Here is an 11457-nt window from a genome sequence, read left to right as displayed (position 1 = left end):
CAGTTTTGGGTCCCCTCCTTCATCCCTTGGTGGCCCTGATGGGGAGATGGGACTGGTCCTTGATGGCAAGGGGAGGCTGGGGGTGTGAAATGCTCCCTGGGCAAGGGAAGGAATGCTTGGGGGGGGGGGGGGCTGTGCCCAGACAGGATGAGGATGAGCACCAGGGCGTCTCGTGCAGAAGTGTTTGCTGCCTCAGTGATGGCCATAGGGGCTTTTCAGCCAGAAGGGTTGGCAGCCTTGGTGATGGACACCAGGGCCTTCCATCTACAAGGGTTTGCAGCCTCGGTGACAGGCACCAGGGCTTTTCATCCAGCCTCAATGATAGGTACCAGGGCTTTTTCTCCAGCCTTGATGATGGGCACCAGGGCTTTTCACCTAGAAGGGTTTGCAGCCTCATTGGTGTGCACCAGGGACTTCCATCCAGCCTCGGTGATAGGTGAGGAGACGTCAAACCCAGACTTCGGGGCTGGTGATAGCAGCACGGTGTGACCGTCACTGCACAGCATCCCTCCATCCCTTCCTTGTCCCCCCAACCAACTCCGTCCTCCCCATTCCTGAGCCAAACCCGGGGTGCATGGAGCTGCTTCCCGGGGTGGGACAGAGGTGCGTGACACTGCCAGTGGCGACCGCACAGAGTTTATTGATACAGTGCCAGCACAACACAGGGATGCTCGGGGGGATGGGGAGGTGGATCTCTTCTACCATTACAGCGTGCATCGGGTATGCAGAGATGGGGAGCGGGCAGCACCTGGGGGCCGCACGCAAGCACCATGCTGCCAACGGCTCATGCTGGGGGGCGGCCGAAGGGAGGAAGATGGGGTGGGAGAAAGGGTTTGGCTATATTCTTCCCCCACACCAGCTTCTCCGGCTGCCTCCTAGGGCCGCAGGGCCGGGGATTGGGGTGGCACAGCGACGGATAGAGCGAAGAGCGAACACGGCACAGCGCTGCACGACACGGGCACTGCGGACACGCGAAGTGGCGCTGGTGGGAGGTGGGGGGTTCCCTGCCTGAGCATCCCTCCATGCCCAGGAGTGGTTTTGAACAAGGGATGTTTCCAGCCTCTCCATCGAACCCCCCTGAGGTGGCCAGGGAGCCCCAGTAGAGCCGGGGGACCCTAGGAATTGAGATGCCAGCAGGAGGAACCAGGAGGATGCAGGGAATGCCAGAGGGAAAGGGGTCCCGCAGCGGCTGCACGGCAGAGGGCAGAGCATGGGGCTCATGCCAGCGAGGATGATGCTGGTCAGCCAGTCCAGGAGATGAAGGCTTCCTCCTTCAGGGCACAGGGCAGCGCAGGCTCAGCCTCCATGCAGGGCAAGCATCACACCGGCTCCTTCCCCGAGCGGGCAGGGTCACGGGCAATGCCGCTATTTACACCAGCTGGGTCCCCCGCACCCATCCCAGCAGCGTCCATGGGAGAAGCCCTGGTGGCAGGTACCCATCTCCCTCCCCGGCCCTGCCCGCCTCCCACCCTTAACGCCCCACACTGATGTTGCACGTCTTGCAGCTGGGGTCCTTTTTGGCGTTGGCAGTGGAGAGGCTCATCAACTGGTGCCCACTGATCTCCCCCAGCACGCCGAGGCTGAGGTCTACCGGCTCGGTGTATATGACCTCCAGGATGCTGTCCTGGGCGTGGCGGTACACCAGCTCGCCGTCCTCCACGCAGCACGTCAGGAACTTGTTGGAGGAAATGTCCAGTTGGGGTAGACGCTCTCGGCAGAAGAGATCCCCCGACGAACCCTTAGGGGCCAGGACCAGGACGACATAGTGGTAGGCGGTGTACATGCAGTAGAAGTCCGCGAAGTAGAGGTTGGTGTTGGGGTTGAAGAGACGTTGAGCTGGGATTTGGAAGCGATAACGGCCATAGGGCGAGTCCTGAGGGGGCTGCCCGGTGTTGAATTCAGTGTTGCAGCTGAAGAAGATGCCGTGCAGCATTCCACTGGTGGGCGAGCCGTGGCTGCCGCTGTTGTCCTTCAGCGAGGGCTTCATCACATTCCCGCAGTGCATCCTGCACATGGGGGACCAGGGCGAGGAGGAGGAGACACAAAAAAGACAGGGTCAGGGGGTACAGCCCCAGTGAGGAGCCCCCTGGGGGAGCAGGGACTGGAGTACCTGACATGCTGGAAATAGTCCTTGTGCTGGTTGCGGTAGAAGACGGAGAAGCGGAGCATGCGGCCGGCGATCAGCTCGGCTTTCTCCTGCAGCTGGGCCAGGTGCTCCTTGGCATAGTCTGGGGACAGGGATGAAGCCATCAGGGCGTCTCCATCTCCCCCATGGCAGCCCATCCCTGCTCCCGTTGCCCACACCTCCTGCCTCCCACTCAGCAGCTGCCTCTCCAACCGGCTCAGCTTGTGCAAGCTCCCGGCATCGCCCCCGTCTTCCAACCCTGGTAAGCGTCAAAACTCAAACCGACTGCAGCGGCGTGCTCACCACCAGTGCAAAACTCCACTGTCTCACTCCAGCCAGACACAAGGTATTCGCCATCGCTTTGCTTTACTGCCGTCTGCACCGCCACGCTGTACTCGGTGCGCGGACTCAGGAACCAGTGGCCACGCACCGTCATGGGCAGCGGCACCGCTTTGGCCACCAGCTTGGTGGGGACATCCTGCACCAAAGGGGCAAGGAGGGACGGTCAGGCAGGATGGCATCTCCCCCCCGACCCTGCATCCCTGCCTGATGCCATGGGGATGCTGATAGGTACCACACTCTGAATTAACCACACCGGGGTTTGCCCAGCACCAGACACCTCCAAAGTTGCCACATCTCCCCCTTTTCCAACCCTGGCATTGCTGCCTCCTCCCAAAATAGCGGTTCCAAACACCTTCCAGTGAAGCTGCTGCTGGGATGGGGGCAGAGGGGGGGTCTCGGGTGGCATGGCGCCCTGTCAAGAGGCCACTGAACAGCACTGCAGTGCAGAGCCGTTTCTGTGGCAACGGTGGATGCTGAAGTTGGGAGACAGAGGGGGAAAAAAAAAATCAAAAAAATCCCACCCACCCCCCTCCTACCCCCCTTATTATTGGGGAGGAGAAAAAAAAAAAGTTAAACATTAAATAGCGTCACCCTGGCAACCGCACTGCTAAAAACGGCATGAATTAGTGACTCGCATCCAGGGGGAGGGGGAGCACGAGGGGGTTGCAGCTCCGCTCTCCCACGGGGGATCGTTCTCACCCTAGTCCCCATCCCAGTTCCCTCCACCAGCCACGTCCCAGGATGGGATTTGACCCCAAATTGGTGCGGGAGTGGGGTATAATCTTGTTTTCCTTTCCCAAAAATAAAACCCTTTCCTCTCCCCGAGCAGGTGGTCCCGCATCCCCCCTGGCTCACCCGATGCTTGAACTTATTGGAGTTCTTGTTCTCCTTCTTGTTGAGGTCGATGAAGTAGTGGGTGACCCTTTCCAGGTCCCCCTTCTCCATGGCCCAGGAGATGCGGAAAGAATCGCAGGTGATGTTGTTGATCTCAATATTTTTGGGTGTCGAAAGCAGTTCCATGGCCGGAGGGGCTGAGCTCCTGCGGACGGAGCATAGGGTTTTTTGGGGTGTTGAGGGTGGCCAAGGTGTCCGCTGCCCACGGTGGCAGCTGCCAGGCGGGCGTTCGCCTGCTCTGGAGACCCCGCAGCACAGCAGATGGCACTGGGGTGGAAAAGCAGCCAGGAATAGGCAACGCAGGCAGTGGGAAGCCAGGAACAAGTCCGTTCGGGAAAGCGGGGGCCCTGGCCGCTCCCCCGAGATGCCGTGGGGCTCCGGCTCGCAGCCAGCGGGTGTTTCGGGGTTTGCTCAACACCGGGTGGGGAAAGAAAAACAAGGGGAGCAGAGGGAGTGCTGGGAGATGGGAAGGTAGCACGCAGGCGGCTGGCCCAGGCAAAGCTGGAACCGCCTTTGCCCTGGCCCACAGCTGCTCCATGCCACAGCTGCTCCATGCCTCAGTTTCCCCATGGCTGCGGCTTCACTGCTCCTGGCATCCTGGCAAGCTGCAATTTGGGGTGGGTGCTTGGCACCCCAGGGTGGTGGGTGCATGGGTGTAGCGGGTGCCATTGGTGTCACAGGAGGCAGGAGATGCACCAAGGAGGCTGGAAATGGGGTGACTCCCACCCCACACCCTAGGAAGTTGCTCACTGAGGTGGGTGCTTAGCACCCCAAGGTGGTGGATGCATGGGTGCAAGGGATGCCATCAGTGTTGCAGGAGATAGGGATGCCTCGAGGAGGCTGGAAATGGGGTGACCCCCATCTGTTACCCTGGGAAGCCGCTCTTTGAGGTGGATGCTTAGCACCCCAAAGTGGTGGATGTGTGGGTGCAAGGGATGCCATCGGTGTCACAGGATGCACCAAGGAGGCTGGAAATGGGGCTGCCCCGCACCCTGCTACAGGACCCCCAAGCTTTGCAACCCCTTTGGGGAGCAGCAGTGCCAGGGCAGGCACACGTCGGAGCCGTGGCCCCACAGTAGCTGCTAACACGCCCGTGGGCAGGGGCACACACCCACCGTGGCTTGCAACCACACATGCCCACAGCCACCCACATCCGAGCTCGTCCGCAACCCCCCCTCTATCGCAGCACAGCATTGCAACCACTGCTCGGCACCCGTGGGCACATCCATGCTGCGCGTGGGCACCCGCTCCCACACATCCCCACCTCCGTGTGCGCAGACCCAGGGGTGTTTCCTTGCCCCTGTGGCAACTAACACCATGCACCCTCAGCGCTGGGTGGCTCGCGGACCCCCTAAACTGGATGCCACCCCTTTGTCACCCATAGGCAGAGCAGAAGGTCACGGCTTTGGGGACAGTGTGCCAGATTGCTGCCCCATTCCCATGCCCGGTTGAGGCGTTGGAGGTTCTAGCCCTGCACCAGGAGCTTTGCAGCTGGATGGTGATCCCTGTTCCCAGTTTAGGTGTGAGAGCTCTTGCCCTGGACTGGGATCTTTGGGGCTGGATGGTGATCCCGGTTGAGGTGTGAGGGCTCTTCCCCTGCAACCAGGACATTTGCAGCTGGATCTGCCCAGTTGAAGCGTGTGGGTTCTTCCCCCCTGCAGCTGGATCATGATGTCCCTTGTCACCGTGTCCCCATGCAAAGCCACCTTCAGCCAAGGGCTAAGCCAATGCCGCTCAACCAAACCTTGCCAATAGGATGATAACGGTGAGGCCCTTACCTGGCCGTGCTGGAGGGCTGCTGGGTTGCCGGTGGGGTGGCAGGACAAGGCAAGACAAGGCAAAGCAAGGCAAGTAACCCCAGTGGGGCTGAACAGAGCTGGAAGGGCAGAAGATGCCAGTGGAAGCGCGGTGACGGCGATCGCTGATGCTGCTGCGCTGCTGCCTGTGACTGGGATCCTCCCAGCCAGCTCGGAAATAGCAAACACCCTCCAGAGGAGGGAAGAAAAAGAAAAAAAACAGAAGGAAAAATAGATATCTAGGCAGCTCGGAAAGGGGGGGTGGGAAAGAAACCTCCAATCGGGTGGTGGGTTGTGAACGGCGTCAGGCGATGGAGTCAGTGGGTGGCTGTGGGTGCAGCTTGTGGGCACCTCCTGCCAGTGCACCCCAGTTTGGGGGCGGGGTGTGTGTGTGTGTGTGTGTGTCCCAGTTGTGCCGAGATCCGGCACAACGGGGACCCACCCTCCCAGCCACCAAACTGGGATGCACTGGGTGTATGGGGATGCTGGTACCCATATAGGATCCCCAAAGTCCAGGGGGTGTGGGGTATTGCTGATTTGCTGCTGGTGATGCAGAACAGCTTTTCTGAAGGTAGGCAAGGGTTTTTTTGAGGTGGGGGACGAGCACCCCCCAAAAAACCTCATTTGCACCCAAACCTTGAGTGGGTGGGAGGCTTCCCCCATGGGGCTGGAGCATGGCTGGGGCTCCCCCAGGGATGCAGGGGGCACTGGGGAGGTGGATGAAGCCCAGGCAGTCGGGGGGTTCAAATAAAAAGGGGTGTAACCCCCCCATCCCCAATCTTCCGCCCCCTTCCCAGTCTCCCCCCCGCGCTGCCCACTATACCGAGTGCCAAGGACCGGGCATTGCCCGTCACAAAGATGGCGCCGTCGCCTTCCCTATGGGGGCGGGTAGTACCCAGGAGAAAGATGGCGGCTCATTGGCAGGTATTGCCAGCCCTTAACAAAGATGGCGTCGCCGTCGTCACTACGAGAGGTCCGGTCGCATGGCACGCATGCGCAGTGGGGGCTGCGAGCCCGTGGCTGCCCGGGCAGGGTAAGGGACGGTGGGGGGTGGGGGGGGCAGGAGGGAGAGGGGCTGTTTGGGGGGGCGAGAATGCTCTGTTTGCGGGTGCAGGGAGGGGGGAATTGGGTCCTGTGTGGAGGTGCAGGGGGGCTGTGAGTGAGTCCTGGTTAGGGGTAAAGGAAGGAGGGAATTGGGTCTTTTTTTGGGGTGTAGTGCGGGGTGCAATTTGGCCCTGTATTGGAGTGTAGGAGAGGCTGCAAGTTGGTCCTGTTTGAGGGTGCAGGGGGCGTAAATTGGGTCCTGTTTGGGGATGCAGGGAGAGGTGTGAGTGGAACCTGTTTGGGGGTGCAGGGGGCTACGAGTGGGCTCTGTTTAAGGGTGAAGGAAGGGGAGGAATTGGGTCATGTTTTGGGGTGCAGTGGGGGGTGCAATTTGGCCCTGTGTTGGGGTGCAGGAGGGGTGCAAGTGGATCCTGTTCAGGGGTGCAGGAGGGTGAATTGGGTCCTGTTTGGGGGTGCAGGGAGAGGTGTGACTGGAACCTGTTTGAGGTGCAGGGGGGCTACGAGTGGGCTCTGACTAGGGGTGCAGGGATGGGGGAAATTTGGTCTTGTTTCTGGGTGCGGGGGGGGCTACAAGTGGGTCCTGTTTGAGGGTGCAGAAGGGGTGTGAGTGGACTCTGGCGTTGTAAGAGGGCTGCGAGTCAGTCCTCTATTAGGGTGCAGGGGTGTGTGTGAGAGGGCTCAATTTGGGGATTTGGGGGGATCTGTTTTGGGGTGCAAGGAAGGGTGTGAGAGGGCTCCGTTTAGGGGTGCACGGATGGGTTCAAGTGGGTCTTGTTTGGGGCTGCGGGAGGGCTGCGAGTGGGTCCTATTTGGGTGTGCAGGGGGGTGCGAGCGGATCCTGTTTGAGGGCACTGATTGGGTCCTGTTGAGGGGTGCCAGAGGGTGAGCAGCCTGGGAAGGGGATGCAAATGGACCCTGTTTGGGGGTGCCCCTGACCTTTTTCCCCTCCCCAGGGCCAGCCCAAGGATGGCGGAGGGGAGCTCGGGTGACGCAGGCTCACCGGGCAGCCTGCGGCCAGGGCTCCCTGGGGCGCGAGGGCTGCTGGGAAGGCGTCCAGTTGCCACCGCTGTCAGCCCGGGGCGCCTGCCCTCCATCCGTTCCCGAGATCTCACCCTGGGCGGCGTGAAGAAGGTGAGGACCCTGGGTAGGGCTCCCCAAAACCCACCCTTTTGAAGTGACAAGGTGGGGTAGCCATGAGAGATTTTGGGGTGTTGGTCCACACGGGATGCAGCTGGGTACCCTGCTGCCTCCTCCAGCACCGCAGCCGGTTTGGTTTCTGTTCCTTATCTCTGCTCGTGCAGTGACTTGTCCCTCTGTTCTCGTTTGCAGAAAACCTTCACCCCCAACATAATTAGCAGGAAGATCAAGGAAGAGTAAGTGGCCTCGTAAGCGTTTCTGTAGCGTCTGGGGGCGGTTTGGCCTGCGGGTACCTCTGCGCCGGGGTCTCAGTGGGCAAAACACACCCTGAGAGGGGAACCAGCTGCTGAAGGGGTGACAGGAGACAGGGGCGAAGGTGACAGGCCACCTCTCTGCTCCACAGGCCCAGGGAGGATGTGACGGTCAAGAAGGAGAAGAAGGAGCGGGAGCGGGACCGGCAGCGCGATGGGCACGGCCGGGGCCGGGGCCGGCCCGAGGTTATCCAGTCCCACTCCATCTTTGAGCAGGGCCCTGCTGAAATGATGAAGAAGAAAGGTAATGGGAGCTGCCCGCCATTCCTGCAGGGCTCTGAGGGCCATCCTGCCAGACTCGGGGCTCATCCTGGTGCTTCTTTCCTCTCCCAGCAGGCTCCTGGGACAAAACAGTGGACATGTCGGACTTTGGCCCTTCCCACATCATCAACATCAAGAAGGAGAAGAGGGAGACGGATGAGGAGACGAAGCAGATCCTGCGGATGCTGCAGAAGGACGACGTGAGTAGGACCAAGAGGGGTGGCTTTGGTGCCATCAGACTGGTGCTGACTGTCCTCTTTCCCATCCCTGCAGTTCCTCGATGATCCAGGGCTGAAGAACGACATCCGTAACAAGCCGGTGCAGCTGCCGCTGGCCCACTCAGGCTGGCTCTTCAAGGAGGAGGTGACAGAGCAGGAGGAGGATGCCCAGCTCTGGCTGCCTGGCCCCAAGGAGGAGAAGATGGAGCTGGACCCACCAGTGGTGAAAGGTGCACTGGGATGGAGGGGATCCCAGTGGACAGAGACTCTGGGAGGGTCCCTGTCCTCAACCTCCGCCTCTCCAGGTGGGAGAAGAGAAGGCTACTCAGTTTTGGCTCCTCAGTACAAGAAGGACCTTGAGGGGCTGGAGAATGTCCAGAGAGGGGAACGGAGACGGGGAAGGGGCTGGAGCCCAGGGGTTGTGGGAGCGGCTGAGGGACCTGGGGCTGTTTAGCCTGGACAAGAGGAGGCTGAGAGGAGACTTCATCATGTTCTGCAGCTCCTGAAAGGAGGTTGTGGGGAGGTGGGTGCTGGTCTCCTCTCCCAATGAACAAGTGATGGGATGAGAGGAAACCGCCTCAACTTGCACCAGGGGAGGTTTAGATTGGATATTAGGAGAAATTTCTTCACTCTCTGAGTGGTGAAGCATTTGACCAGGCTGCCTGGGGCAGTGATGGAGTCTCCATCACTAGAGGGGTTCAAAGAACGTGTAGATGTGACATTTTGGGGCATGGTTTAGTGGGCATAATAGGGTTGGGCTGACGGGTGGACTAGATGAGCTTAGAGGTCCTTTCCAACCTTATTGATTCCATGATTCTCTGACTCCAGTGAAAGAAGAGCCGTGTGATGAGGACCCTCTCCGCAAGCCGGCCCAAACCAAGGGACCCCTGGGTTTCCCCCGGGATGTCTCGGTGGCCGAGCTGCTGCAGCAGCTGAGCTTGTCGGCTGAGGAGGAGCTGCTCTTCCTGCAGCTGCCGGACACGCTTCCCGGCCAGCCGCCCACCCACGACACCAAACCCATCAAGATGGAGCTGCAAAATGAGGAAGGACAAATGATGGTGGTGAAGCAGGAGAAGAGCCAGGTAGGTGCTCAAGGAAGGGGACAGTCGGGCAGGATGGGGTACAGCAGAGTGATGTCCCCCCTGTTCTACAATGTCCCTTGGCAGGAGGCGAAGCAAGCAGAGAATATCTGCACCCTGGCTGACCTTCCTGAGGGGCAGGTGGGGAAACTGCTGATCCGAAAGTCAGGAAAGGTGCAGCTGGTGCTGGGCAATGTGACCCTGGACGTGACCATGGGGACTCCCTGCTCCTTTCTACAGGTATAGGGGCTGGAGACCTGATTTATGGGGGGGGCTACACCGCAAAATAACACCTTGGGGGTCCTTGGGACCATGAGGGAGGAGCAGGATGGTGGTGGCCTTGAGGTGATGGGGCTGGAGGCCCATTCCATGGTGAGGGGGTGGGAAGGATCCTCCTCTTGGTCCTGGGTTGTGGGTAGAGGGGGTCGCATCTCCTGTGGAACCCCTGGCCCCTCTCCCACCACGGTTAAAGGCTTTCCCATGGAAGCGGGCTGCTCACAGGTTTTTCTTCCATCTGGAAAAGGAGCTGGTGTCCGTCAGCATCGGGGACAACCGGACAGGCGAGATGATTGTCCTGGGCCACGTCAAGCACAAGTTGGTTTGTTCCCCGGACTTTGAGGCTCTACTGGAGCACCGGCACCGGTAGCCAGAGGGGAGCCAGGAGGGTCCCAGCCCCACATCTCCACTCCATGGGGATACTCCCTGCACAGCTCTGAGATGCCCCAGCTCTGCTCTCAGCTCCTCCAGCCTCACCTTTGGTATGTGGAGAGGTGTCTTCTGCAGGTGTGGGAGCAAAGCCAGCTCCTACCTCCTTCCCAGCCCTGCTGTGGAGCAGCACCAGGACTGGGAGCTCTGGTTTTGTCCTCCAGAGGCTGTGGCTTCCTCCATCTCACAGATTTCTGGGGGTGCTACTCCGTGGTGTCCACCCCAGCTCTCTAGCAGGCGTGCACATGCTGGGAAAAGCCAAACACATGCCTGGAGGGAGAAATGTGGAATAAAACCTTCTTTTCCCCTCTGCGTGGGGCTGCTCCCTCTCTGCTGGCTCCTCTCCACCCGGTGCTGCCTGCCCGACCGGTTGCCGCCAGCATGGCCCCGGTGTAGCACACGGTGCTGCGTCCTCATCCAGTTACTCACCCGCTGCTCCTTCGGGAGAGCCAGAGGGGCCCTGTGTGGTGCTGGGTGGGAACCCACGGGGACCAGCATTGGCTTTTGAGTCCCTGGTCCCTGCTGCAGTGTGAGGGGCCACCACTGCATCCCCATCCTGGTGTATTTTGGGAGGGAGGAGGGACAGCATCAGCCGACATTGTGTTGTCGTGGACCCGGGTCCATCCCAGAGGGTAGGGAAGCACCAATGGCATGGGCCGAGCTGGGCTGGGGCTTCATTTGCTTTCTGAGTTGCCCCTCTTACATCTTATCTTGCCCCCCAGCTCCATTCCATCCTCTCCCGCCACATCCCAGGCCTTACACCCTGTCCCATCTTAACCCCTTTCCATCCCACCCCACCCCCCATGCCTGCCCCATCCCATCTGAGCCCCCCCACCTCACCCCATATCACCCTTCCTGCTCCATCCCATCTTAATCACCTCTCTCTCCGTTATCTCGCCCCTTGCCCCATTCCATCTTAACTCCCCCTCCATCCCACCTCATCCTCCCCAGCATCCCATCTCAGTCCCTTGCCTCATCCCTCCATCCTATCCCGTCTCCTCCTCTCCGCCCATTCCATTGCCCCCCTACCGCCCTATCCCATCTTATCCGACATTCCATCCCACCTCACCCTCCTTCATCAGATCTTACCCCACATCCCACCCGTTCACCCCCAGCCGCCCCCGTCGCTCCCCCCGTCGCTGTCCGCGGTGCTGAAGCCCCTCCTGGGCCGCGCACCCACCCTCCCTATTGACGCATCTGTGTGGGCGTAACCACAGAGTGCCCTCCCGTGATTGGCCTATCACCTTGGTGGGCGTGGCCAGGCGCCTGCCTCTGATTGGCCCTGTCCTCGCGGTGACCGTGGCAACGGATCCGAGCCCTGATTGGCCGCCTGCACGAGGTGGGCGTGGCCACAATCCCCCCTCCCCTCCCGACTGACATTTCCTCGGGCCCTCAGCTTCGCCGCTGATTAGGCAACTGCCCGCGGTGCGAAGCTGCAGCAACGCCCTCTGATTGGCCGTCTCGCGGCGGTGGGCGGGCCCTCGAGCTGTTTTGTCCCTCTGATTGGCCATCAGGCGGCGGTGG

At 60.6% G+C, this 11457-nt stretch overlaps 2 protein-coding genes across 4 annotated transcripts; one reads left to right on the top strand and one right to left on the bottom strand.

Annotated features, from left to right (window-relative positions):
• Window positions 1-636: 636 nt before the first annotated feature.
• On the bottom strand, window positions 637-5848 carry PHYHIP (phytanoyl-CoA 2-hydroxylase interacting protein). Its single transcript, XM_054049593.1, has 5 exons — window positions 5140-5848; window positions 3323-3506; window positions 2429-2603; window positions 2111-2228; window positions 637-2006 (listed from the first exon to the last, which is right to left on the bottom strand). The coding sequence occupies exons 2-5, from the start codon at window positions 3485-3487 to the stop codon at window positions 1472-1474; spliced, it is 993 nt and encodes a 330-aa protein (XP_053905568.1). The 5' UTR covers window positions 3488-3506; window positions 5140-5848; the 3' UTR covers window positions 637-1471.
• Window positions 5849-6081: 233 nt separating this feature from the next.
• Window positions 6082-10190, top strand: POLR3D (RNA polymerase III subunit D). Of its 3 annotated transcripts, none has more exons than XM_009571407.2 (9): window positions 6082-6190; window positions 7176-7353; window positions 7552-7595; window positions 7763-7914; window positions 8007-8131; window positions 8205-8379; window positions 8978-9231; window positions 9316-9468; window positions 9752-10190. In XM_009571407.2, the coding sequence occupies exons 1-9, from the start codon at window positions 6141-6143 to the stop codon at window positions 9872-9874; spliced, it is 1254 nt and encodes a 417-aa protein (XP_009569702.2). In that variant the 5' UTR covers window positions 6082-6140; the 3' UTR covers window positions 9875-10190. The 3 variants fall into 3 exon arrangements, with proteins under 3 accessions (XP_009569702.2, XP_053905566.1, XP_053905567.1); XM_054049591.1 differs by having other exon boundaries at window positions 8004-8131; window positions 9752-10187; XM_054049592.1 differs by lacking the exon at window positions 6082-6190 and having other exon boundaries at window positions 6903-7353; window positions 8004-8131; window positions 9752-10187.
• The last annotated feature ends 1267 nt before the right edge of the window (window positions 10191-11457 follow it).

This window comes from Cuculus canorus, chromosome 26 (assembly GCF_017976375.1).
Source record: "Cuculus canorus isolate bCucCan1 chromosome 26, bCucCan1.pri, whole genome shotgun sequence".
Taxonomy (NCBI): Eukaryota; Metazoa; Chordata; class Aves; order Cuculiformes; family Cuculidae; genus Cuculus; species Cuculus canorus.
Note: the sequence above shows the minus strand (reverse complement) of the source record. Positions and strands in the feature narration are given on the sequence as shown.

What these genes read in the sequence shown, in the direction of transcription:
- PHYHIP (XM_054049593.1), bottom strand. Translation starts at nt 3,487, where the DNA reads ATGGAACTGCTTTCGACACCCAAAAATATTGAGATCAACAACATCACC. An exon ending in CCAATAAGTTCAAGCATCGG is followed by an intron (nt 2,604 to 3,322) that starts GTGAGCCAGGGG and finishes CCTTTGGTGCAG; the next exon opens with GATGTCCCCACCAAGCTGGT. An exon ending in GACTATTTCCAGCATGTCAG is followed by an intron (nt 2,007 to 2,110) that starts GTACTCCAGTCC and finishes CCCCATGTGCAG; the next exon opens with GATGCACTGCGGGAATGTGA.
- POLR3D (XM_054049591.1), top strand. Translation starts at nt 6,141, where the DNA reads ATGGCACGCATGCGCAGTGGGGGCTGCGAGCCCGTGGCTGCCCGGGCA. An exon ending in TGAAGCAGGAGAAGAGCCAG is followed by an intron (nt 9,232 to 9,315) that starts GTAGGTGCTCAA and finishes GTCCCTTGGCAG; the next exon opens with GAGGCGAAGCAAGCAGAGAA. An exon ending in CTCCCTGCTCCTTTCTACAG is followed by an intron (nt 9,469 to 9,751) that starts GTATAGGGGCTG and finishes CATCTGGAAAAG; the next exon opens with GAGCTGGTGTCCGTCAGCAT.